The sequence below is a fragment of the Eucyclogobius newberryi genome, unplaced genomic scaffold (genome assembly GCF_026437365.1).
Source record: "Eucyclogobius newberryi isolate DKJ021-1_F unplaced genomic scaffold, fEucNew1.0.hap1 SCAF_12, whole genome shotgun sequence".
NCBI classification, from domain to species: Eukaryota; Metazoa; Chordata; class Actinopteri; order Gobiiformes; family Gobiidae; genus Eucyclogobius; species Eucyclogobius newberryi.
Window position 1 is genome coordinate 25010057 of NW_027315746.1, and position 26635 is coordinate 25036691.

General features: G+C 44.9%; 2 protein-coding genes across 8 annotated transcripts; one reads left to right on the top strand and one right to left on the bottom strand.

Annotated features, from left to right (window-relative positions):
* Positions 1-91: 91 nt before the first annotated feature.
* On the top strand, positions 92-19827 carry LOC140356591 (ankyrin repeat domain-containing protein 13C-like). Its single transcript, XM_072441665.1, has 13 exons — positions 92-937; positions 1463-1504; positions 1973-2077; positions 4079-4164; positions 4392-4437; positions 4518-4584; positions 5646-5790; positions 5880-6011; positions 8476-8637; positions 15193-15272; positions 15733-15831; positions 17396-17496; positions 18155-19827. The coding sequence occupies exons 1-13, from the start codon at positions 541-543 to the stop codon at positions 18283-18285; spliced, it is 1593 nt and encodes a 530-aa protein (XP_072297766.1). The 5' UTR covers positions 92-540; the 3' UTR covers positions 18286-19827.
* Positions 19828-20667: 840 nt separating this feature from the next.
* Positions 20668-26448, bottom strand: LOC140356579 (serine/arginine-rich splicing factor 11-like). 7 transcript variants are annotated; one of them, XM_072441634.1, is made up of 11 exons: positions 26130-26448; positions 25439-25572; positions 23704-23816; positions 22602-22720; positions 22390-22523; positions 22240-22318; positions 22047-22157; positions 21882-21968; positions 21752-21805; positions 21484-21652; positions 20668-21206 (listed from the first exon to the last, which is right to left on the bottom strand). In XM_072441634.1, the coding sequence occupies exons 1-11, from the start codon at positions 26249-26251 to the stop codon at positions 21024-21026; spliced, it is 1305 nt and encodes a 434-aa protein (XP_072297735.1). In that variant the 5' UTR covers positions 26252-26448; the 3' UTR covers positions 20668-21023. The 7 variants fall into 7 exon arrangements, with proteins under 7 accessions (XP_072297735.1, XP_072297730.1, XP_072297734.1 ...); XM_072441629.1 differs by having other exon boundaries at positions 21722-21805; XM_072441633.1 differs by having other exon boundaries at positions 21752-21808.
* Positions 26449-26635: the final 187 nt, after the last annotated feature.

Here is a 26635-nt window from a genome sequence, read left to right on the forward strand (position 1 = left end):
TTTATTTGTGGAAAGTAATTAAATTAATATTTTGAATGCGAAGTGTGTAGTGATTGACCCAATAGTGTTTCCGTTTCAAACATGACTCGCGCATGCGTACTGCCCGTATTGAAGCAGAAAGGGCAGCGGGGCAGATTGGGCACAGTCTGCATGAAATTTGCCGCAAAGCGAAGATAAACGGTACAGATTTTAATCGTATCATCCGACGAAGAGGATTTTAATCCGATAACAATGTAGCGGTCTTTTACTCGAGTTTTACCTATGTGTTTATTTAGTTTCTGTCTGTGTCCCATTTCGTGTTGCCGTATTTTCTTTTTACATCACCGCACCCACCATATTCAATTTTGTTGTGGGCTAGGTAGCTAACCTATGCTAGTAGCCAATGTTGATGCGGATGCAGAATAAAGCAGGTGCACCTTTATATCTACACGGAATATTTTGTTACGTAACCCATATTGTGAACTAAAAGCCGTCACGGGAAAGATCAAGCTGTACTTTTAGCATCAAAACATCATTTAGTTTTCATCGTAAGTTAGTATAATGAAAGATCAAAACATCATGACCGGCGAGAAGATCCGCACCACGCGAAAAGACCACAACAAAACAAACAAAAATGAAGAGATTATGGACACGTACGAGGATGCACCAATCCCCAACGGTACAAGTAACCATTTCAAGTCCAACAAGCTGTTTCACAAATCTTACAAAGCATCGGCTTTACAACAACAGCAGCAACAACAACAACAACTCAACGAGAACAACATCAATGGGAACTCTGCGTCTGTGGAGACCATTGTGAACGACAACAACAAGAACCCGATCATTTTGACCAGTGAGACTCTGGACTTTCCCGTCCACGAGTGCGTGTTCAGAGGAGACGTGCGCCGCCTGTCCTCCCTCATCAGGAGCCACAGCATCCTGCAGAAAGATGTCCACGGTCAGTGCATTTGGATTTTAAAGGTCTTCTAACTAAAGTCCACTCTAAAGTTGTGAAGCAGAATCCGAGCAAGGTTGGATGGTAGTGACCTTAATATCAGGTTATTTTGACTTTCACATTAATTAAAAATAGTGATATTACGTTTTCACACTCAAGTGGAATGGCATACTTATCCAACTGCTACTGTATTTCTGAAGAATTGTCAGTCTTTTAGAGATTGGATGAGACACAAGATTGGATCCACAAGAACTAGAAAATATGATATTTTGACAAAATCTATAATTAAAAAAAAATGTGGGCTCAAGTCTCACAATTTTGATGTATTTGTTTTGCTATCATTGTAACACACTTTTTGGAACTATAGCTTGTTTGTCTTGCCAAATGCAAACATGTGAGATCATTTTGCACATGTGTGCACAAACTTTGTTGCTTTAGTAGAGACTTTAAGCAATACTGTAACTGTCAAATTTCTCTGAGCTCAATCCTATGGCCAATCTACTCATGTTTTACTTTTGTCTTTTCTAGGCAACACACCTCTTCATCTTGCTGTGATGCTCGGACACAAAGGTAAACTATTAGTTCTACTGTATTGTATAGAAACATGGATCAAATGTCAAAAGAGCGTAAAAGGTGAATAGCACTCTCAGTGCTGCCAGAATACTTTTGAATGCCTGCGAAATTTTGTATTTACCCTAAAATATCCATTGGTTTAATATTAGGCTAAATGAAAATTATTTGAGACAAAATCCTGAGCTCTATTAGCCATCTGTCGCGATAAAAACTGATCTAATCCTTTAACTGCAACCCCGTATCCGTCTAAATTAAGTCTTTTAATGAATATGCTTAGCTTTTATTTTAATACCTATAAGAACAATTTCATCTGATGGCTGAAAAATGCTCGCCAACAAGATAAACAACACAAAGGAACATCTTTTAAACTAATAAACTGACCCTCATTTGTATTTAATATTATGAATACTGCTCAAAAGCATGAAATATGGAAAGCTAATTGTTGCTAATTGTGTTGTTTATCAGAGTGTGCCCTCCTGCTGTTGGCCCACAATGCACCTGTCAAAGTGAAAAACGCCCAAGGATGGAGTCCTCTGGCAGAAGCCATCAGCTACGGAGATAGACAAATGAGTAAGTGCTACTTCATTTACTGGTGTAAATATGACTCTACTAAATTCTATATTTGTTTTATTTATGTATTAGCTGCTCTTCCTGTTTATTGTAATTATGGAACACCTTGACAGAGCATCCAATAACATTTTATTTGTATTGTTTTATATTGTTTTTAAAGTTATTACGTGTGTAATAACACTGATAATCTATTCACAAATAAATGTATTCATTGAATGATTGATCATGTTAATCCCAAAAAACATGTCTCCTGTGGGGAATATTGAGCACTAAGGCAGCTTATTACAATTTGATCTTTTATTGTGCTTCATGTGTCACTGTTTTTACCAATCACTTGTACCAAACAAAGGATTAAGAGACACTGCTCTATGATACTGTGCAGTCGTAGAACGCTTAGAAAAGATTACCTTGGTATTTTTTTAATTCTAGCAGTCATCTCACTTTAATACCAGTAAGCATGAGCAATTGTGTGATTGAGCAGAGAGGACTTTTAAAGGACAAAGCATTGACTGTTTTATGGGATATTTAATTGCAGAGAATGCTATCTGATGATTATTGCAGCGAAAAAGCTAGAGGTAGGGATTTTGTGTGTGCTCGTCATCCAGATGGGCCTGGAACAGTTCCTAAATCAAGGCTTAGCGTAGAAAGCCCAGAGCTTATAGGTTGGGTCACTCTCCCGCCTAATGATGCTGCTGCTTCTAAACCTGACACAGAAACGAGCCAAATGACACGTGAAAGGCAGCCGGCTCTATAATGGCTTTAGGGCCACTGTGTTCTAAGGCTGCTACATACCTTTCCTCGAAGTCCTTTATTTCTGATTTGGTGACGACGCAGAAGTCATTCCTGTCTGCACTGTGTGGCTTGTACAAAATGACCCTGCGCCTTGTTTGGTATGCGGAGCGTGGTTTCTGCTCCCGCGGTGACAGACTGGGGACTGCGCGTGTCTGAGAAGGTCACATCACTTCGGGACAGGGTGGAGGAGGTGCGGAGGAGGTGGACACAACGGGACAGGAAGGTCAGCCGCTGAAAAAAGTCCAGCTCAGTGGCTAAATGAGTGTCCGGCAGCTCACAAACACAAGGTTGTACAAGGCTCAGCGGATTTCGTCCGTGGGCTTCTCACCTGATGTCACGACTTTCAGCTGTGCATTCTCACTCCACTGACCTTTGTGCTTTTCTGCTCTCACATTCTGACAGTGGTGTACAGTATACACTGCTCTGTACAAATGTGTTTCTGCTGCAAATACTCAGCGATAACAGGCCATCTCTGTGAAATCATTGTGACTTGGACTGACATAGAACCAGTGATTTTTGAGTGCAACCTCTGAGGAGTGATTCTAATGGTAAATGTCCTCAGATTCGATTGGGCAGATTTTTATGGCATTCTTCTTGCAACGAGCCTTTCAGCTTAATATATTGACCTATAATATATTCTGATTTGGAATGGGGATTGTTGGCCTGAACTGGCAACTCTTTAGTGGCTTAACAGTCTTTACTGTTATTTATGATCATTATTTTGTGAAACTTCTTCCTGACATTACAATCAAAGAAAATTATACAGGAAAAATCTGTGGTCATTTAGAGTTAAAGAAGTACCCAGATCATTCAATACAAAAACTAGTATCAACACAATGTAAAAACTGAACAAGTATTTTCGTTTCAAAAGTAGTATTGTGTGTTCAGAGTGCACATTTTAAAAAGAAGCGTTAACATGAGAGAAGACTGAATTATGTACTGCTAAACTAATAAAATAATTCTATGTGTATCAGCACATTTTTAGAGGTCTACACTCCCGATACAAGATATTTTGTTCTTTGCAGAGAACATTATCTTCTCTGAACAACTTGGATTCATTTATCTGCATTAGCGGCTACAAAAACGTCTTGTACGATTTATTACCAGGACTTTATTTTGTTAACTTTATGATACTGGTGCTCATGGACAATAATGGCTGATACTCTGAGCGAGTCTAACCCTGTGGCGTCCCCTTGTGTTTCTCTGCAGTCACGGCGATCCTGCGTAAACTGAAGCAGCAGTCCAGAGAGACCGTGGAGGATAAAAGGCCTAAATTACTGAAGGCTCTGCGCGAGGTGAGCTCACACCAGCTTTCACTTTGGACAGCTTCTCCCCCGCCGCGCCTTTATTAAAGCTTAATTATTCCTGCACTCCCTGTATGCTAATGTGGACAAGTCATCGCTGCACCACTGCGCCGCACACTCCGAATACATTGAATACATGTGTGTTTTAATCGCACATGTTAACAGCCTCAGAGTCCCACAGCGCTGACACGTGAACTTCTAATGTGCTCGTTTTGCAGCTCGGAGACTTCTACCTGGAGTTGCATTGGGATTTTCAGAGCTGGGGTAAGTTTTATTTCTAAGAAAGAATGTACGTTTTGCTGCAGTCCAATAAACCACATTCGGCCTGTCTTTTTGTGTTGTAGTGCCTTTGCTGTCTCGCATGCTGCCTTCTGATGCTTGCAAAATCTACAAGCAGGGAACCAATATCAGGTGAGTTTTAAATATTTAAGAGCATATGATGTATAAAGCATAAGGGCAGTGTGACCTTGACAGAAAATGATTAATTTATGTTTACTTATTCATGAAGCATAAGAACATGAGGATCTCGGTATGACTTAAAAAATAATCTATAGTAACTGAGCATTAGTGATGGGCAGATCCATGCCAGAAATGTGTGTATATATTCAGTCAAAGTATTTAGTATGCATTTATTTGTTATCTTATTTAGTTAACCCAATTTTTTGTTCATGCCTTATTATTATCATTATTATTCTTTGTTTTTATATTTTTTATTTCTATATATTTGGAGGTCGGCAGTAGCTCAGTGGTAGAGTGCTCGTCTTCCGCAGGTTGGCGGTGCGATCGCAGCTGCCTCATGTGAATACTGCCGTTGTGTCCTTGTGCAAGACACTTAACCCAACTCGCCCCAGTGTCTGCGTACATCTGGTGTGTGAATGGGTGACTGGTTCCTTGATGTAAAGCGCTTTGAGTGCCTTGACGGTAGAAAAGCGCTATATAAATGTGACCATTTACCATTTGTTGTTTCATGTTGCACCGTTTCATTGAAGAAAGTTCCTTGGTTGTGAATCTTGTTTTATTCACTGACACTGGCAATAAACCTTTTTCTGATAAAATAGTTTAGTTTGACTTTAGACATTTTCTTTATTAATTTATTTGCACATATTTTTATTTTTCATTCGCATGCAAGGAATATCAATACTTTACTAACTACTTACTAAAAAATAAATTGCAGTAAAAAAAAAAAATCAAACCAGTTTTTTTAATTTAATCAAATCAGGATTTGAAATGATTTTGAATTATTTTAGTTTATACACACATACTGTATTTATAAGATCAGTTCAAGCTGGGGTGGATGTTAAATTCCCTGTAGTGGAGGAGTTTAAATGCTTTTGGTGTCAGATTCCATTGTATCGCTCGTCACTACTGAGCTTTTGTTTATATGGTTTTTCACTATTTGAAAAAAATAGATACTGTGTTGTAATAGTTTTTATAATGAGGAAATGGCCTGTTCTAATACTTTTGCGTTTTAGACTGGACACCACACTCATAGACTTCAACGATATGAAGTGTCAACGTGGCGATCTCAGCTTCATCTTTGACGGCGACGCTGCTCCCGCTCGGTCCTTTGTGGTTTTGGACAACGAGACCAAAGTGTACCAAAGAATACACCACGAGGTTTGAACGAAAAGATGCTCGCTCTCATTCTCATTCAAGAACGCCACGTTCTTCACACTCGGCTGTTGTTGACGACGGTCTGTCCACAGGAGTCTGAAATGGAGACGGAGGAGGAGGTGGACATTCTCATGAGCAGTGACGTCTACTCGGCCACGCTGTCCACAAAGTCCATCACGTTCTCTCGCAGTCAGATCGGATGGCTCTTCAGAGAGGATAAAACGGTAGGAAAACTCCACCTCAGACGACTGGTTTAGGCCTGATTTTGTTCCAGTTCCATCCTCATTCATGGTTCGTCCAAGGGTTCAGCTTTACAGTGCTTAACAGTGTTTCATTGCTGTTTACCAGACCTTTCAAATCCTTCTGTGAAATCAAGCCATCATGAATACCGTACTTGACTCAGACTGTATAAAACTACCAGCCAATTGAAGCCAATCACTGCTAGCAATTTTAGCGGCTAATTTGACGCTAAGTTCCATGATTGGAATGTAAAATGTACACGCCCCTTCCCGCCCGCTCCACTGGATTCGACAAGGTCAGTACTAGATCAGACCCCAGCTGGCTCACGGAAGTCAAAATTGCCTCCAATATGGCGGCCCTCGTGGCGGCCCAAAAAGACAATAATGATATGGCGGCCCTCAATACGCTTCAGACACTGGGTTAGGGACAAGAGAGCGGATTCGGACCCAAGAGAGAACATTTTTGCCTGATATCGGTCGCCGCCATGTTGGGGCCAGTAATTTCCGTTTCGGTCGCCGCCATATTGGAATTCTGACTTCCGTGAGCCAGCTGGGGTCTAATTTAATGTCAACCGATTCGACGGGGCTGGTGGCGGGTGCTTGGCAACGAGCCAGGCTAGCCGTCAATCAAACCTGTTGCTAACACAAGCTGGAGCAGACCTCAGCGAAAGAAGGCATTAGATTGGTCAGTTAATTGTTGTTATCTTATCTTAAAAGGCAAAATGAATACACCTAGAACGTGTAGAGCTTTTTAAAACAAACATTTTTAAGGTCAGACTGTTGAGCCTGACCAAAGCAGTTACGGAGAAAGAGACGTATCAATAGAAAGTGAATGGGAGCCAGACTGCAGGATTTGGAATTCTGCAGCTTTACTTCGTCCACATACAGTATATACAGGCCCCAAATGTACTCTCCATGGGTTTTACAGTGATCAACACCTTTTGAATGGGTGAACGTCCCCAAATCTCTTATAAACAGAAAGTTGAGTAGACATTGTTTTCCCAAATGAAGTCATTTTGTACCCAGGAAATGTGTTTGGACTACTTAAGAAATGCAAATCAAAGTGTTCTTAATGTGTGGGCTCGGCTGAACTCTTTGCGGTCACTAGACTCCGTTTGAAGTGAATAGTGGTCATTATGCCGGGCCTTTAGCGCGGGAAAACACAGGTGTAAGTCATAAAAGCAATTACGCAGCAGCTGGAACTTGTAACTCTAATGACGGTTTGATTGTTCCAGGAAGTAAACGGTCAGGGAAAATCAAATATCCATGTTTGGGTAAATAAACTCGGCACATCATCTGAGAATAAAGGAAACGCTGATATTAAATTGAATTGACTCATATTATGTTCCAAACTACTTAACCATGATGTGTGCGTGTGTGTAATAAATCGTTAAGAAAAAGACAGTGAACCTTTTATGTCAACTTGATTACGGTCAAGTTAAGCTGAAATGATGTGGAAATTTGGCGCAAAATATCTTGATTAAAAGCAATTTCAATCTATTGAATCAGCCCTGCCTACAACAGCCTAGATCGTGCTTCACAGAAAACAATTTAAAAGCAAATGTTATTCAAAACTAAATAAAACTACACCAGTCCCAAAGGTTTTTAGAAAAGAGGTTGTGTGAATTTTAATGAAGGAATGCGGCATGTTAATTGCTTCTATAAATATTTAATAATCAATACTGTTCTGTTACATATTTATTAACCAGAAACCATATATATTTTTCGTTATAAGGCAGTAGCATCTCGGGTAAGAGGATCATCAACATATCCAAGTGTGAAATAGGGGTCACTTGGTTTTCACAGTTAGTCATCGGCATTGACATGACTCTTCTCGACTCATTCAACACAAACTATATGCTGCCCTATATTTCAAATCTGGTTTATTTATGTTATTGGCTATGGTTTGTCGCTCTTGCATACTTTTCCCTGCTGCAACTTTTTCTACTAAACCAATTTGTGCTGGAAAACTGTGAACCTGGCAACTATAGAACACACTATTCATCTGAAAAGGGAAAAAGGAACATGCAACAGTCCCACATGTTCTGATAACGCTGACAATAGTAACTCTTCTGTACAAAAACATCATTTCTGTATAAAATATCAAATTATTTAAATGTTTTTTGTGTAGACTTTTATAGCACACGCTAAAGAAAACACCTTTTGAATTAAATACATTTCTTACTGTGTTTATATTGTGATGCAAAAACACGAGGCTTTGATGCTTGTGTTGTAAACAATTCTTGTAGATTCTGCAATAATGAAAAGAATAGAATAAAGACCGCCTCGGGGTGTTTTCTTCACTCTTGTAAAAAGCAGAAAGAGTGTGTTTTTAAGACGGCAGCGCCTGAAGCTGCTCTTTGACACATTTCCAGACAGATCTTTTACATCAGAATTGGCTTTGGGAATACTGCTCTCACACGTGTGTCACATGGGTGTGTGCGTGCAGGAGCGCATCGGAAACTTCCTGGCCGACTTCTACTCGGTGAATGGCCTGGTGCTGGAGTCGAGGAAGCGGCGCGAGCACCTGAGCGAGGAGGACATCCTGAGAAACAAAGCCATCATGGAGAGCCTGAGTAAAGGAGGCAGCATCGGGGAGCACAACTTTGAGGTGAGGTTTCACACAGATTGATAAAGTACCATCAAATATGATTACAGAAAATGGCAGCATTGAATATAAAACGCACTCTTACACAACGTTTTACTATGTTTCCAGTGGTAATGCGTCGTGCTACTGAAGCCCTTTCATCCTGTGGTGTCTCTGTGCACAATAGGGCCCGGCTAGCTCAGTGTTAGCCTCACTACTGTTAGGGTGGATGTCCCTAACAACATGTTCAAGACTTTACAAATGTTGTGATTTTTTGTATTTATTTCAGGGACAGTGCATATTAAAAACATGTCTGTAACTATGCCAGGATTAGCCAAAAGGCTGATACGAGTTTGTATTTGTGATAGTTGTGAGTGTGAGGTTCCAATCATAGGCAGAGAAAGCCTTTTCCTGAAGCGGATAATGCGGTCCCCTCTCGCTGCTCCCGCTCCTCTGGTTCTGCCGCTCCTCTGGTTCTCCCGCTCCTCTGGTTCTCCCGCTCCTCTGGTTCTCCCGCTCCTCTGGTTCTCCCGCTCGTTTGGTTCTTCCACTCCTCTGGTTCTCCCGCTCCTCTGGTTCTGCCGCTCCTCTGGTTCTCCCGCTCCTCTGGTTCTTCCACTCCTCTGGTTCTCCCCCTCCTCTGGTTCTCCCGCTCCTCTGGTTCTCCCGCTCCTCTGATTCTCCCGCTCCTCTGGTTCTGCCGCTCCTCTGGTTCTCCCGCTCCTCTGGTTCTTCCACTCCTCTGGTTCTCCCGCTCCTCTGGTTCTCCCGCTCCTCTGGTTCTTCCACTCCTCTGGTTCTCCCCCTCCTCTGGTTCTCCCGCTCCTCTGGTTCTTCCGCTCCTCTGGTTCTCCCGCTCCTCTGGTTCTGCCGCTCCTCTGGTTCTCCCGCTCCTCTGGTTCTCCCGCTCCTCTGGTTCTTCCACTCCTCTGGTTCTCCCCCTCCTCTGGTTCTGCCGCTCCTCTGGTTCTGCCGCTCCTCTGGTTCTCCCGCTCCTCTGGTTCTCCCGCTCCTCTGGTTCTTCCACTCCTCTGGTTCTCCCCCTCCTCTGGTTCTCCCGCTCCTCTGGTTCTCCCGCTCCTCTGGTTCTCCCGCTCCTCTGGTTCTCCCCCTCCTCTGGTTCTCCCGCTCCTCTGGTTCTCCCGCTCCTCTGGTTCTCCCGCTCCTCTGGTTCTCCCGCTCCTCTGGTTCTCCCGCTCCTCTGGTTCTCCCGCTCCTCTGGTTCTCCCGCTCCTCTGGTTCTCCCGCTCCTCTGATTCTGCCGCTCCTCTGGTTCTCCCGCTCCTCTGGTTCTCCCGCTCCTCTGATTCTGCCGCTCCTCTGGTTCTCCCGCTCCTCTGATTCTGCCGCTCCTCTGGTTCTCCCGCTCCTCTGGTTCTTCCACTCCTCTGGTTCTCCCCCTCCTCTGGTTCTCCCGCTCCTCTGGTTCTGCCGCTCCTCTGGTTCTCCCGCTCCTCTGGTTCTCCCGCTCCTCTGGTTCTCCCGCTCCTCTGGTTCTCCCGCTCGTTTGGTTCTTCCACTCCTCTGGTTCTCCCGCTCCTCTGGTTCTCCCGCTCCTCTGGTTCTGCCGCTCCTCTGGTTCTCCCGCTCCTCTGGTTCTCCCACTCCTCTGGTTCTCCCCCTCCTCTGGTTCTCCCCCTCCTCTGGTTCTCCCGCTCCTCTGGTTCTTCCGCTCCTCTGGTTCTCCCGCTCCTCTGGTTCTGCCGCTCCTCTGGTTCTCCCGCTCCTCTGGTTCTCCCGCTCCTCTGGTTCTGCCGCTCCTCTGGTTCTCCCGCTCCTCTGGTTCTTCCGCTCCTCTGGTTCTCCCCCTCCTCTGGTTCTGCCGCTCCTCTGGTTCTGCCGCTCCTCTGGTTCTCCCGCTCCTCTGGTTCTTCCGCTCCTCTGGTTCTCCCGCTCCTCTGGTTCTCCCGCTCCTCTGGTTCTTCCACTCCTCTGGTTCTCCCCCTCCTCTGGTTCTCCCGCTCCTCTGGTTCTCCCGCTCCTCTGGTTCTCCCGCTCCTCTGGTTCTCCCCCTCCTCTGGTTCTGCCGCTCCTCTGGTTCTCCCGCTCCTCTGGTTCTTCCACTCCTCTGGTTCTCCCCCTCCTCTGGTTCTCCCGCTCCTCTGGTTCTCCCGCTCCTCTGGTTCTCCCGCTCCTCTGGTTCTCCCGCTCCTCTGGTTCTCCCGCTCCTCTGGTTCTCCCGCTCCTCTGATTCTGCCGCTCCTCTGGTTCTCCCGCTCCTCTGATTCTGCCGCTCCTCTGGTTCTCCCGCTCCTCTGATTCTGCCGCTCCTCTGGTTCTCCCGCTCCTCTGGTTCTCCCGCTCCTCTGATTCTGCCGCTCCTCTGGTTCTCCCGCTCCTCTGATTCTGCCGCTCCTCTGGTTCTCCCGCTCCTCTGGTTCTCCCGCTCCTCTGGTTCTCCCGCTCCTCTGATTCTGCCGCTCCTCTGGTTCTCCCGCTCCTCTGATTCTGCCGCTCCTCTGGTTCTCCCGCTCCTCTGGTTCTCCCGCTCCTCTGATTCTGCCGCTCCTCTGGTTCTCCCGCTCCTCTGATTCTGCCGCTCCTCTGGTTCTCCCGCTCCTCTGGTTCTTCCACTCCTCTGGTTCTCCCCCTCCTCTGGTTCTCCCGCTCCTCTGGTTCTCCCGCTCCTCTGGTTCTCCCGCTCCTCTGGTTCTCCCGCTCCTCTGGTTCTCCCGCTCCTCTGGTTCTCCCGCTCCTCTGATTCTGCCGCTCCTCTGGTTCTGCCGCTCCTCTGGTTCTCCCGCTCCTCTGATTCTGCCGCTCCTCTGGTTCTCCCGCTCCTCTGGTTCTCCCGCTCCTCTGATTCTCCCGCTCGTTTGGTTCTTCCACTCCTCTGGTTCTCCCGCTCCTCTGGTTCTCCCGCTCCTCTGGTTCTCCCGCTCCTCTGGTTCTCCCGCTCCTCTGGTTCTGCCGCTCCTCTGGTTCTCCCGCTCCTCTGGTTCTCCCGCTCCTCTGGTTCTCCCCCTCCTCTGGTTCTCCCCCTCCTCTGGTTCTCCCGCTCCTCTGGTTCTTCCGCTCCTCTGGTTCTCCCGCTCCTCTGGTTCTGCCGCTCCTCTGGTTCTCCCGCTCCTCTGGTTCTCCCGCTCCTCTGGTTCTGCCGCTCCTCTGGTTCTCCCGCTCCTCTGGTTCTTCCGCTCCTCTGGTTCTCCCCCTCCTCTGGTTCTGCCGCTCCTCTGGTTCTGCCGCTCCTCTGGTTCTCCCGCTCCTCTGGTTCTCCCGCTCCTCTGGTTCTCCCGCTCCTCTGGTTCTCCCGCTCCTCTGGTTCTTCCACTCCTCTGGTTCTCCCCCTCCTCTGGTTCTCCCGCTCCTCTGGTTCTCCCGCTCCTCTGGTTCTCCCGCTCCTCTGGTTCTCCCCCTCCTCTGGTTCTGCCGCTCCTCTGGTTCTCCCGCTCCTCTGGTTCTTCCACTCCTCTGGTTCTCCCCCTCCTCTGGTTCTCCCGCTCCTCTGGTTCTCCCGCTCCTCTGGTTCTCCCGCTCCTCTGGTTCTCCCGCTCCTCTGGTTCTCCCGCTCCTCTGGTTCTCCCGCTCCTCTGATTCTGCCGCTCCTCTGGTTCTCCCGCTCCTCTGATTCTGCCGCTCCTCTGGTTCTCCCGCTCCTCTGATTCTGCCGCTCCTCTGGTTCTCCCGCTCCTCTGGTTCTCCCGCTCCTCTGATTCTGCCGCTCCTCTGGTTCTCCCGCTCCTCTGATTCTGCCGCTCCTCTGGTTCTCCCGCTCCTCTGATTCTGCCGCTCCTCTGGTTCTCCCGCTCCTCTGGTTCTCCCGCTCCTCTGGTTCTCCCGCTCCTCTGGTTCTCCCGCTCCTCTGGTTCTCCCGCTCCTCTGGTTCTCCCGCTCCTCTGGTTCTCCCGCTCCTCTGGTTCTCCCCCTCCTCTGGTTCTCCCACTCCTCTGGTTCTCCCGCTCCTCTGGTTCTCCCGCTCCTCTGGTTCTCCCGCTCCTCTGGTTCTCCCGCTCCTCTGATTCTGCCGCTCCTCTGGTTCTCCCGCTCCTCTGATTCTGCCGCTCCTCTGGTTCTCCCGCTCCTCTGGTTCTCCCGCTCCTCTGATTCTGCCGCTCCTCTGGTTCTCCCGCTCCTCTGATTCTGCCGCTCCTCTGGTTCTCCCGCTCCTCTGGTTCTTCCACTCCTCTGGTTCTCCCCCTCCTCTGGTTCTCCCGCTCCTCTGGTTCTCCCGCTCCTCTGATTCTGCCGCTCCTCTGGTTCTGCCGCTCCTCTGGTTCTCCCGCTCCTCTGGTTCTCCCGCTCCTCTGATTCTGCCGCTCCTCTGATTCTGCCGCTCCTCTGGTTCTGCCGCTCCTCTGGTTCTTCCGCTCCTCTGGTTCTCCCGCTCCTCTGATTCTGCCGCTCCTCTGGTTCTCCCGCTCCTCTGGTTCTTCCACTCCTCTGGTTCTCCCCCTCCTCTGGTTCTCCCGCTCCTCTGGTTCTCCCGCTCCTCTGGTTCTCCCGCTCCTCTGATTCTGCCGCTCCTCTGATTCTGCCGCTCCTCTGGTTCTGCCGCTCCTCTGGTTCTCCCCCTCCTCTGGTTCTCCCGCTCCTCTGGTTCTTCCGCTCCTCTGGTTCTCCCGCTCCTCTGGTTCTGCCGCTCCTCTGGTTCTCCCGCTCCTCTGGTTCTCCCGCTCCTCTGGTTCTTCCACTCCTCTGGTTCTCCCCCTCCTCTGGTTCTGCCGCTCCTCTGGTTCTGCCGCTCCTCTGGTTCTCCCGCTCCTCTGGTTCTCCCGCTCCTCTGGTTCTTCCACTCCTCTGGTTCTCCCCCTCCTCTGGTTCTCCCGCTCCTCTGGTTCTCCCGCTCCTCTGGTTCTCCCGCTCCTCTGGTTCTCCCCCTCCTCTGGTTCTCCCGCTCCTCTGGTTCTCCCGCTCCTCTGGTTCTCCCGCTCCTCTGGTTCTCCCGCTCCTCTGGTTCTCCCGCTCCTCTGGTTCTCCCGCTCCTCTGGTTCTCCCGCTCCTCTGGTTCTCCCGCTCCTCTGATTCTGCCGCTCCTCTGGTTCTCCCGCTCCTCTGGTTCTCCCGCTCCTCTGATTCTGCCGCTCCTCTGGTTCTCCCGCTCCTCTGATTCTGCCGCTCCTCTGGTTCTCCCGCTCCTCTGGTTCTTCCACTCCTCTGGTTCTCCCCCTCCTCTGGTTCTCCCGCTCCTCTGGTTCTGCCGCTCCTCTGGTTCTCCCGCTCCTCTGGTTCTCCCGCTCCTCTGGTTCTCCCGCTCCTCTGGTTCTCCCGCTCGTTTGGTTCTTCCACTCCTCTGGTTCTCCCGCTCCTCTGGTTCTCCCGCTCCTCTGGTTCTGCCGCTCCTCTGGTTCTCCCGCTCCTCTGGTTCTCCCACTCCTCTGGTTCTCCCCCTCCTCTGGTTCTCCCCCTCCTCTGGTTCTCCCGCTCCTCTGGTTCTTCCGCTCCTCTGGTTCTCCCGCTCCTCTGGTTCTGCCGCTCCTCTGGTTCTCCCGCTCCTCTGGTTCTCCCGCTCCTCTGGTTCTTCCACTCCTCTGGTTCTCCCCCTCCTCTGGTTCTCCCGCTCCTCTGGTTCTCCCGCTCCTCTGATTCTGCCGCTCCTCTGGTTCTGCCGCTCCTCTGGTTCTCCCGCTCCTCTGGTTCTCCCGCTCCTCTGATTCTGCCGCTCCTCTGATTCTGCCGCTCCTCTGGTTCTGCCGCTCCTCTGGTTCTGCCGCTCCTCTGGTTCTCCCGCTCCTCTGATTCTGCCGCTCCTCTGGTTCTCCCGCTCCTCTGGTTCTTCCACTCCTCTGGTTCTCCCCCTCCTCTGGTTCTCCCGCTCCTCTGGTTCTCCCGCTCCTCTGGTTCTCCCGCTCCTCTGATTCTGCCGCTCCTCTGATTCTGCCGCTCCTCTGGTTCTGCCGCTCCTCTGGTTCTCCCGCTCCTCTGATTCTGTGGCTGGTGGTTCTGATCTTGATAAACTGATGGTGGAGATGACATGAATGACTTTGAACAATAGACAGAGATTAGAGTATTAGACCATGTTCTCCACGCTGAGTAGACCGTTTGTGTCGTATGGGGCAATGGTGAGTGTGGTGTGGTTTTGTCCAGGATTTTGACTGTTCTTTTGACCAGATATCGTTTGGCCAGATGGTGGATAGTATGTGAACATTTTAGCAGCTTGTGTGGACATTTTATTTTGTGTGATTTGAATTCAGTTTTGAATTAATTTTAATGCCAATCTGCAGTCATTCTCCTGTAAAAAAAGACGGTTTGTAAAGTATAATGCTGTGTTTAATTTGAGACAATACTTCACTGGAGGACACAAAGTGAAATATGTGTCATTGCTTATGCTAATGCTCATTTTGAGACCTAATAATTATTAAAATAAATTAAACGAACAAACGTAAATAATCTACAAATAAACAAAACAACCAGTTTGTCTTTACTTTACATTTTATTGGTTGTTTATCTTTTATTTTAGGTTTTAGCTGTGAGAGACTGAGCTAGCTACGGCGCTGCTGTGCACAGAGCCCATTAGAAGAAGGATAAAATGCTCCACCTGTGCAATAAGCATATTGAGCACAAAAGCCATTATTGTATTCATTTTTTCATTTGTTAATAAATGGATATGGTGATTCTAGTTAACAGTGGTCTCTCCCTCAGCCCGTGAAAAGACTGTCCCTCAGCGCTCCGGCTCCTAACACCATTTCTTGGGAGGAATACATCACGGCCGAGCACGGAAAGTAAGTATCGCCTTAAACAGCATTACTAAGTACTGAAAAATGTGATTTGGAACATTAGGATAACTGTAGGAAGTGCAATAACAATAATAATATTCTGTACTTTTACCTTAGCCTAAACTATATTTTATGACTGGGCACAGCCTTAACCCAGGTCTAAATTGGAGCTTAGACAGTTCTGCTCATGGCTGCGCTTGAACTATAAAGCCAAATGTACTTCTGGACTGAGCTTGTGCCCGAATCCTTCTGCACCACGGCGACAACAAAGCCAAAACCAGATCTAGGACTAAACCTGCTCTGTGAAACTAAACCAGAACAAGTTACGTTTGAATTCACAGTAATTAAATGATTATAGTCCCCATCAACAATAAATTAGTGATACATTGTGCCGAGCAGTAGAAGTGAAATAATCTGACTGTGAAGTTCATGCATTATGAAAAAGCAGCATCTTCTTCACCTCCAGGCCTCCTCATCTGGGGAGAGAGCTTGTGTGTAAGGAGAGCAAGAAGAACTTCAAAGCCACGGTGGCCATGAGCCAGGATTTCCCTCTGGGCATAGAGTCGTAAGTACAGCCCACTTCTCTCACATCGTTTGGGTTCCAGCAGCAAACTTGAACTTGGGCTGTGTTTTTAAACTCGAGATGAAAGATGCGACCGTCCCACAGCTCAGCCATTCACAGGTAGTTGGAGCACTCGAGTCTGCAGGCTTTTGCGTAACTGTGGGCTGGAACCTCCTCACAAAACTTTATGTAGAAGAAACTTTTCACCACCACAAAGCTATACATGTTACTGTGTTTTTAAGTGATATTCATTTATGATTTATTCTATAGTCGGTTATTAGTTTCCTCATAGTTGCTTGACCTGCCTCATTATCATTTCTAAAAAGGAAATGAGCATATGACCTCAAAGGACACTTTTACTGCAAAATGTACTTTTAATCATGTTAGAACTTTGTTTCCTCATCAAAAACGCATACTGTGGCTTAGTAGGTCATCTCTGTCTGAGCCTCAGTTCTAAATTTCTCAGATATGTGGAGCTCCAGAGGGCTCCTGCACCGTTTGAAGTCCATACATCATCAGCAAACTCAGATCTGAGCATCAAATTGTATTAGCATGTTGGGGGCGAGCTAGCTTTTGTTTATTTTCCTGTGGTAATCCCACCTGCTGCCAGTAGATGGAATTTTAACACAAATTTTGAGATGCTAAAGATGATAATACAAATACCGTATTTTCCGGACTATAAGTTGCACCTTTTTTCATAGTTTTGCGACTTATATTTATACTTGTATACGTATACTCCGGAGCTTATATGTGATATTATTTGTTATTTTCACACTTGCAACCACATTTCATACTCCAGTGCGACTTATACATATTTTTTTTCTTTTCTATTATGCATTTTTTGGCAATTTGCCTCCTGAGATTAGCCAAAAGCCATCACAATTTCCATCTCCAAAAGGTGATCAGAAACACCCAAATGGTAATATCTCATAAAAACCGTCTAAGGAAATGTCCTGTGTAACCTCATATTAAAAAGCGTCTGTAACTAGACCGTGTCATAACGTCCTCTGCTGCTGTTGGGTGCATGTAACGGCCTAACGGAGAGAGACCCATTCCAAATTCAAATGGAGTCTGTAAAAGTTTTGTGGAGGTGGTTTGATGAAACGCCTGTCATGTTCAGATGCAGCGCTGTAAAATATGAGCTCAGTATAATGCAGTTAAATGGCTTGATCTCTTCCTCTGCACTAATGCGCTCCGGCTCCGAACGCCCTCCTAAACACGCCTAATGGCTTTTTAATGCGATCTTTCTCCCTCGTGTGTTTTTGACAAAATATGCCTCGATATGTTCTACTCTACGATGTTACGTTTCACTTTAATAAATTACCACCGTGATAAATAATGTATCTGTGGAGAATATATGTTTTAAAATGGAGCTTTTAACCGTAGCAATGTATCATAAAACACAGGGTTATTTTTAGTTTAATTTGTGTATTTTTCACTAATCCTATGTCAATTTTTTCATAAAGGGAATTATACTTTCCATTTCGCTCTACTACAATTAGTTATGTAGCTGTGACAGGAAAATACACTTAATGCTGTCAATACTTTATTTCCTTTTCTGTTTTAGGTTGCTGAATGTGTTGGAAGTCGTTGCCCCGTTTAAGCACTTCAACAAGCTCCGAGAGTTTGTCCAGATGAAACTCCCTCCTGGGTTTCCAGTCAAACTTGGTATGAACCGATCTATTGCACTTTATCAGTACTGTTAAGCTAAGGCCAGGGGTGGAAAGCACAAAAGTAAAAGTACTGCTCTCAAGTATCATTTTATGTCATCTGCACTGTAAAAGTAAAACGTACGTTTTACTTTTATTTCACTACATTTGAGAAAACATACTTTTTTTCTTTACTGTTTGAGGATTGATGATGATTGAGGATTATTTTGAGCATGTTCCTAGTTTACATCGCTTAAAAACATACAAATAAAACAACTAGGACAATTACAAAATTATTATATTTTTTTTCTGTTGAATAAAAAACAGCTTTTTTCTTTTTATCCAGCCTTTTGACACTTTAATAGTTCTCAAAATCTGTCTGAAAATGTGCTTTTAGTGTAAAGAGTAAAAGTATTTCAAACGGGTACTTCAATACTTTTACTTAATTAGATCAAATTATGTCATACTTTTACTGCTACTGTACCTACAAAATAACACAAATAATTCATTTTGGCTACACTGAAATAGCTAAAGATGAAGGTTTTTAACACTTTTTGAAATATTATTAAAATGATTGTACAATAGGTCTCATCTGGCACATTCTCTTCCGTTTTGTTTTGTGGACATTTCATCAAAATCGTGTACTTGTGTACTTATAGTTGGGTTCTCCTCCTCAGATATCCCAGTCTTCCCCACCATCACCGCAACAGTCACTTTCCAGGAGTTCCGCTACGACGAATTCGACGAGTCCATTTTCTTCATCCCCGCAGAGTACAAGGAAGACCCCTGCCGCTTCCCCGACCTCTGACCTGTTTTCTGGACCGGCAGAGGAACAAAACAAAAAAAATCGTATTTGTTTTCTTATTTCTCTATATGAATATGTGTATGTTTAAAGGGAACTGGTCGCAGCGGTCGGTCGCATTTCATTTTTGACGGATCCTAAAGCAAGTCAATGCAAAAGACAGTGCCATGTAATAATAGTTGTCGTCAAAAAAAAAAAAGGAAAAATAAAAGACTGCTAGCTTTTTCCATCGTACTTGCAATCCACAAAGTGAGCAGCTGGTCGTCCGTGCTGTGCTGCTGTTCGAGCCGCTGGACTTTTCCACTTTTTCCTCCTGTAACAAGAACTATAATATCAAGTGTAACTATTGGACTGCTATGATATTTGGATTCTCACTTCGAGGTTGCACTGACACTCTGTAAATACGTCATCTCAGCCCATAGAGCAAAAGAATAATACTTCTGAGTGGTCTCGTTTAATGCAAAGGGGGATGGTGCGGGGCGTGGCGGCGTATGGAGGCGTGTTCTGGAGAACCCGAGGCAGCTCCGTGTGGCTTTTCTGTACTGGTGCTGCGGTACAGTCTGGAATCAATTCAATTTTTGGTGTTACAAATGTGAAATCTATCAAAATGTTGAGGTTTTAAACATGCACCGTTGACAGTATGTTGTGTTCTAGGTTCGTTGTCAAATTCTGGTAATCTTCAATGTTTTTTTTAAATCTCCAGTGACTTTCCAATGCTATTTAATCCATCAAAGTGACCAGCGTGTATCTAAATGCATTTAACATAAAGCGTCTAATGATAGAAGCTGGTGTACGCTGAAGTAAAGTCGCTTAAGCACAGTATTTTCTTTCTTCTAAAAGCAGAAGGCCCACTGTCACTGCCCCATACACTCGCCAAATCCCTCACCATCTCTCAAAGTTTGTTAATAAATGATGTATTATAAAATTCTATGGTATACTCGATGGAGTAACACTGTGTAGCAATACATTTCCAGTACTTCAGAATGTTTTTACACCGCTGGGACAAGGTTTAGCAGACACACATTGCTAACAGTTGAATATCCGCGCCTTTCCCTGTGCGGGGTGAACCTCCTGTATCTTCAGGTTAGCTCATCTTACCTCTGTGTTGTACAAATATGATGTGAGTGAACAGTACTGTACCAGGTCTGTTTGTGTGTCTGTAACTGAGAGAGCGTCTTTGGGAATCAGGTAAACTATATTTAGTTTATAAGTGCACTGATATAAGGCATGCTAAGGCTGTGGAGGCCTAAAGGATCACACATGCATCTCTAAGCTATATTATATATTCTGTTATATCACCTAAAGTAACTGTAACACTAATACTTTGAAACACATTTCTAGTGCTCATATAAAGCTCTCCTCTATGGTAGTTTCTGTGTTTTATTTAGTTACTTTTGTAATCCAGAGAGTACAAGCTGTGAAGTTGAAATTGCTGGATATTTCAAAGTGGGGAAAAAATACTACAATCCACCTAGTTGTCTCTGGCTTTCTGCAACCATACCTACTTCACATCCCTTTAATAAAGCACCAGCATCATGTTTCAACTCAGATCCTTTGATTTCTTGTTTGTCACATCTTCCACAGTATCTGATTCATCTTCAAACGCTAGTAATTTCATAATCATTCATTTTCTACCGCTTGTTCCCGTTCGGGGTTGTGGGTACTGGAGCCTATCCCAGTGACTTTGGGCCTTAGGCGGGGCACACCCTGGACAGGGGCCAGCGTGTCGCAGGGTTAACACAGAGACAGACTAACATTCAATCAATTTACAATTTACAGTTGCCAATTTTGCCTAACACGTGCATGTCTTTGGACGGTGGGAGGAAGCCACGGTAACGGGGAGGACATGTAGACTCCAGCCAGAGATGTGATGTTGGTCTGGCCGAGGAATCAAACCCAAGATCTCCTCTTGGGAGGTGAAAGCGCTAACCGCTTTGCCACATGCATCAGTAATTCCATAACTGCGAGCAAAATGTCCAACTGTGATTTTAGGTCTTTTATACTAAACTTGATTACTGAAAATGTTCATGTGAATTTAGTTGTTGTAAACCACAACCTGTGTTCGGAGCTCTGGCCAATCAGAGTGACTGATGGATACAGGGTCACAACCCGTATCTGGGCCACTAAAGATTCTCCAAAGTAGAAAATAATCTTTGAACAGTTCCTCAGAACGGAAGGTTGATTCGACCGCTTACTTATCCAAAGACAGAAGTTGCTGGGCGAAAATAAAATATAAATACAAAAAAAGGCAAATTCAAGTAGTGGTAAAAAGGTTAAAGCTTAATAGTCTCAGCTCAGTACAGAGAGGTGTATATACACCTAATACACAATATACACGTACAAGCTTTGTCAATGACTACTATGCGTAAAGAAATAAAGGATCCACAGTCCATTTGTCCAGAAAGACTTTAATTAAAAAAAGTAATCATTGATAAAACACTTCCAAATAACATGAAGCAATAATACAACTGTCAAATGTGAATGAGGATAGATTAATACATGACAAAGTTGAAATGTAAAGATATCGCATATGAAGAGGACAAAACCGACGAGCAGAGAAAAGGCAGTTTGTAACCACAGCTATTAAAAAGCGACTTGACAAACCACTGGGGAATCCCTAGGCCAAAATAACTTAAAATCTGCATTGTATTTTGTAAAAAGATGGCGATTGTGTGAGAAACGACAGTTGTAATCTATCACATTTTTCAGACGGACTAAACATTTGGGTTATAGTAAGGACGGTACTAGTCGCTCACATCCATGTCCTCTTCGTGGTGGTCGTCAGAACCGTTCACTTTGACCGCTTTCACCAGCCGTGTGCCGTTATCTTCAGCGTGAGGAGACGCGGAGTCCTCGGAACCCTTCCTCACCATGCGCTCCTTTTCACTGTCGTAGCCTTGTTCTTCTTCATCATAGTCTCTGGTGACCTGGAACCGCACAATCAGCAGGTGAGATGGCGAGGCAGCCACATCTACTGGTTCTAAAGAGCCAACAGTTTAGTATAAGAGGAAAAAGGGTCTCGTCTTGCCAACATTTACACAAATCAAACTGTAAAACATCAATATTCTACAAGAGGCGCTCTACAGATTATGATACCAATAGTCATCTTCATTTCCTTTAGTGTACTAGATTTTAAAAAGCAGTCTCTAGTAGTAGATCACCGCCAAACATCTAAAATAAAACACTATTGTCCAAGTTACAAACCTTGACATCCTTCTCAGCGTCGATCTTTCTCTCTGGGTCACGGTCCTTTTCTTTGCTGCTCCTCCTCTTCTTTTTGCTGCTGGTGTGCTCGCGGTCGTCACGGGTGCGGTCTTTGTCACTCCTGCGCTCTCTGTCCCTCTCCTTGTCTCGTTTCTTTTCTTTCTTGTGTCTAGAGAAAAATACAGTGATTAGGAATAGAGATTTCTAAAATGAATGAGCTCTAAGTCACAGTAGTGACCTTAGAGGAGAGGGAGACCTTGATGGAGACCTCTTAGGAGACTTTCTGGGAGGAGATCGGCTGACAGTGCGACTTCTTCTTCGCCTCCTGGAGGAAAATTAAAGTTGCATTAATCTGGAAAGAGACCAAATATCTAGGCCCAAATTATAATAGCACTTACCGACTGGCGCTGCGTGATCTTCTTGCTGTGCTGTAGCTTTTGGGAGGGGTTCTGGATCTTTTCCTTCCTTCGTCTTTTTTCTTCTCTCTGTGAAAACAACAAACAATTAACTTTACTCAGTCCTCTCACATTTGAAGTGACCTAAAGCATGAAGCGCATGTCGACCTGCTGCGGGTGCGTTTGCGGTCTCTAGAGCGGCTGCGTTTCCTGCGAGGACTCTTCGATCGCCTCCTGTTTCGAGATCCGGATCGTCGCCTTGATCTGCTCCTTGTGCGCCTGCACACAACGATTCATGTAGAAAATTAATATGAATAGTTCTTGTCCGTCAGGTGAGCAGGTCAACATTAACTTGAAATACCTGTGTCGTGAACGAGATCTAGTCCTCCTCCTTCTGGACCTGGACCGTGAGCGAGAGCGACGCCTTTTGCTGTCCTTGCCTGAAAAACATTTTAGACCGTTAAGAGACCCTTATTTTCATTGTCACTGCACTGGTGCTAATCACACTCACTTCCAGGCTCGATGGCAGCAGAGATGAGGGACTGCGCCTCTCGGACTCTCTTCATGGCAACTTCAATTTCTTTATTTGAGGCATCAGCTTTCAAGCTCGCGCTCAGGTTTAAACCAACTGCCAGTGGGTTCAGTCTGGGTGAAGAGAGGCCTTAGATTACTCGCTGTGCCACAAAGGAGGTGGTGCCATGTGTCTTACATTCACTGACTTACTTTGGATCCGTCATGAATTTCAGTAACTGGTCCGCCGCCTGTGGGTTCATGTTGGCTCCAGGAAATCCAAACGCAGCCAGTGCATCCATGTTTGGGGCACCGAACGGATTTGCACCCAACTGAAAATAGAGCAATCGGTTCTTCAGAAAAAAACTTTTTTTTTTACAGTAGGCCGCGGTTATTTTATTACTTGGTTTACGGATCCGCCGCACTTAGATGATTGATTTCGAATTTACAAATAAAATAAATTATTGTCACATTTTTTATAAAGTACCGCTGACAATGCAAAATAGCATTAAATAAAATATAAAGCGGTATTAAGTCAAAAGATAAGAGCAATTAAGCAATTTTTCGCCAAAATCCTGCGGGGATGATTTATTTTGGAAAGCATTGAATTGACGCCATGCAGGCTTTTAGATAAATGCCCGTCTTCCCGTATTTTGGACGGGGTATAATATACGGGGTATATTTGGACGAGGTATTTAGTAAAAGCGTTACGCCGCTCCTAAGTGGTGGAGTGTGATCAAAACTTTGGTTTTCTACATTCGGCTCCTACGGCGGGCGTGCAAATTTTTTAAGTACTTTTTGCGGACAAAATTATTTGGACGCCGTGTTTTCAAATCCTATCTAAAAGCCTGACGCCATGTGCGTATGGGCGATGCATGAGGCCATATTGTCCTGAAAAAATATGCAAGTGGTGATCGGATGATACAGTTGGAGATATACTAAACAGACACCTGCCCGACAAAATATGTGACCGCAATGTCATGGAAATCACCTGCAGCAGCACCGATGACAGCCTCTGGACTCCTCCAAAGTGGATGCTATTCATATCTTAAATGTGTTCTTTGACATTTATATCTTTCCTGCCTGTCGCCATATTTCCTTGAATTATTATATTAATATTTTATGAAGAAAAAATATTTTGAAATTATATTTATTTTTCGTCCGCCTGTTCAATATGTTTCATTTAAAAATCTGTAAACCAAGTAATAAAATAACTGCGGCCATAGGAACAAAATAAATACATAAAACTGGTCAAAGTAAACATTGCATATCAAGTGTAAAATACCACTAAATGTTTGTATATTAGCATACATACCGCGTTGGTAAGGGGGTTGGGAGTGGGAAGAAGTCCTCCTCCAGGCAGGATTCCTGCAACAGCATTAGCTGGTGCCAGCAGTGACAAAGCTTTGCTCTCATCAGGGATGGAACCTGGAGAACAAAGTAGCATTAGACGAGAACATTTCTGCTCACACAACAGAGCAGAGGCATACAAACTCCTCACACTGCATTTCTTCAAATACATGGTTACCTTACAGATCTGGGTCCCAAAATAATGACTGCTGGGACATAACTATTGCTGCAAAGTACCACACTACTCCAATGAACACTGCCAAAAATCACCTGAACGTGTTTTTTAAGTCATGAACCAAACGTTAGCAAGCACAGCTGCTTCTCCAGTTGGGTGTGCCCTCACTTTTCATATAGACTCAAACAAGCGACTCACGTGGGCGGCTTGGCTACTAAAAAGCACACAGAGAAAAATCGAGATACACACAAAAGAGAAATTTAGGGAGTTGTCAAAAATGATACCAAAACAAAATATGTGCTTGCATGACATTGACACTTAATGGGGAATGCTAGAGTGCCTGCATTAAATCATTGTTCTGGTTTCTTACCTGCCACTGCATCAATTTAGCATATCAAAAGGTATATGATTAAAAATGTTAAATTTGAATTTGTGTGTCATAAGTGGAACTTATTAGAAATCATCACCAGAATTAACATTTTGTTATTCTATGTGAAACCATGGCATTTACAGGCACCAAACAGTGACAACATAAAAATAAAAGACACACAGGAGAAAATCTGCAGTGATGGCCTTTTCAGCAGGGCCTGGTTTACAGGACTGGCTGTAAAACACAACAACAAAAGGAGACCACCGTTAACTGGGATTGTACCAACACCAGGGCTGCTCATTTCAGATCAAATAAAACAACTGAATGTTGCAATGCACAGGAATATGGTAGTTTTAGCTTTTAGCCAAAGTTTCAATGGCTGTAACGGTACATTGTGCTTTAGTGGTTACTTATACACAGCATGTTATTAACCATAATTATGAGATTCTAGTTTATACTTTTGATTTGATTTACAAATCAAACACTGTATAAAATGTCACTTTTCATGCTTCGACCTAGTGTTGAATCTACCACCAAAGTGCTTCTATTGAGACCGTCTTTTCTGCACTCCACTTTGCCATAAAGGTAGTTTTAACTAGGTAGTAATTAATGGCTTTGAATCTAAATCATGTAGCAATAATAACCATTCCAGCATTAATGAGGTAAATAACCTGGAAAAGACAAATTAAGACAGAAGAGAGGGGGGAAAGAGAGACAAAAAGACAGGGTGGGGCTTGAATGGTGCTGGCCTTTGCAAATGCCTAGAGTCCCCTGTTGGCAGCAGAGGAGCACTGTGAGCCATCAACGAGGGCACCTTTTGCCTTCTTCACTACAAAAATCACACACACATACACACAACACACAAATAACAAAGAGAAGTTTAACAGAGGAAAGTCCAACATGGGTGAACAAAATAAAATGCATTTATAAGTATCAAAACAATTGCTTAATTTAGCAGTTGATATTGATTTGAGGTGTTTTAGAGCCAAACCTGGTTAAGTTACTGTGTGGTTTGGAGACAAGAAAACAAATAGTTTACTTTAATCCGGGCCTTACAACAGAATCTGAGCTCGGCTTTTTGTAAAGAGATGGTGATGAATAATGATGCCATTCAATCAAAGGACACACACGACTTTGGGAACGGCTTATACCAACCTTCTGCAAAAGGAACCACAATCAAAGCTCTGTCCAGAAAGACCGTGTTGGTGAGATGCTGAGACACTCCGACTGACTCCTGCTCCTGGAACTTCACAAAACACACCCGGGACGTGACCGGCATCGGAGAGTCACTGTGGAGCAGAGACAAGGCATGTTAAGACACATGTTAGACAGAGACATGTTTTACACTCGTGTCCTGGCTGAGATGTTGATCTGAACCAGGGGGAGAACAGGGTCCCTTTCAGAACAGAGTCCCTTTCACACCTGATGTTTATGGTACAAACTACAAAGATCTATGCTTAGTTACTTTCTCCTTCTTATTATAAGCCTGAACTACTTTCCTGGGTCAATAGGTCAACAATGGCACTGTAGCTAACCTTTGTCATAAGGCTTACACTTTGTTTTACAGCGTTGAATAGTGTAAACTGCACACAAACGGGCATTTCCATTGTTTTTAAACTTCATATTCCGTTCAATAGAAACCTGCACATTGAGGAAACATATTATTGTAAGAAGATGCAAGTACAATTGTGCATCCCGCAGAGCCAGCGCCATTGAAAGCAGCTAAGCTAACATTAGCACACCAGGCCCACGCCATTATCAGAGCAATAAACCACATCAACTCGAACAAGAGAAGTCACAATAATAGTGGCTGGCAATTGAATACGGTCTATTCAAGGTCACTTACTCTGGTGGAAATAACTTTAGTTCTTCGATGGTTCCGAGAAAACCAAAGAGTGTGCGCATCTGTTCGGACGTGGTGCTCGGGGACACATTGGTCACCTGCACCACCTTCGTGTTGAAATTCATTTTCCCAAATAAACAGCTAAACTAGACTTGTACGTAACAACAAAAACAACCAAAAGGACTCGCAAAACAGGATCTAAGTGTAAAAGCACTCAATATAGAAGCACAAAACATGTATTTTTGTAGCGTAAACTACAGGCAACAGCCCAATCGCTTTTCCGCCATCTTGAGCTAGCCTTCTCCAGTCCAAAATACGCATGCGCGGGATGTAAACCAGAAAACACGGTAAAACTCGGCGTTTTAAAACAAAAAATCCGTATTTTTATTTATTAACTTTAAATCGTATTTTACTGTGACCTCACGTTATTCAGTTAAGACCTCGAAGACAGAAACGCAGACAGATAATTCGATTTTTAATTGTTTGTTTTTAAACGTGGAAGTGCCTGA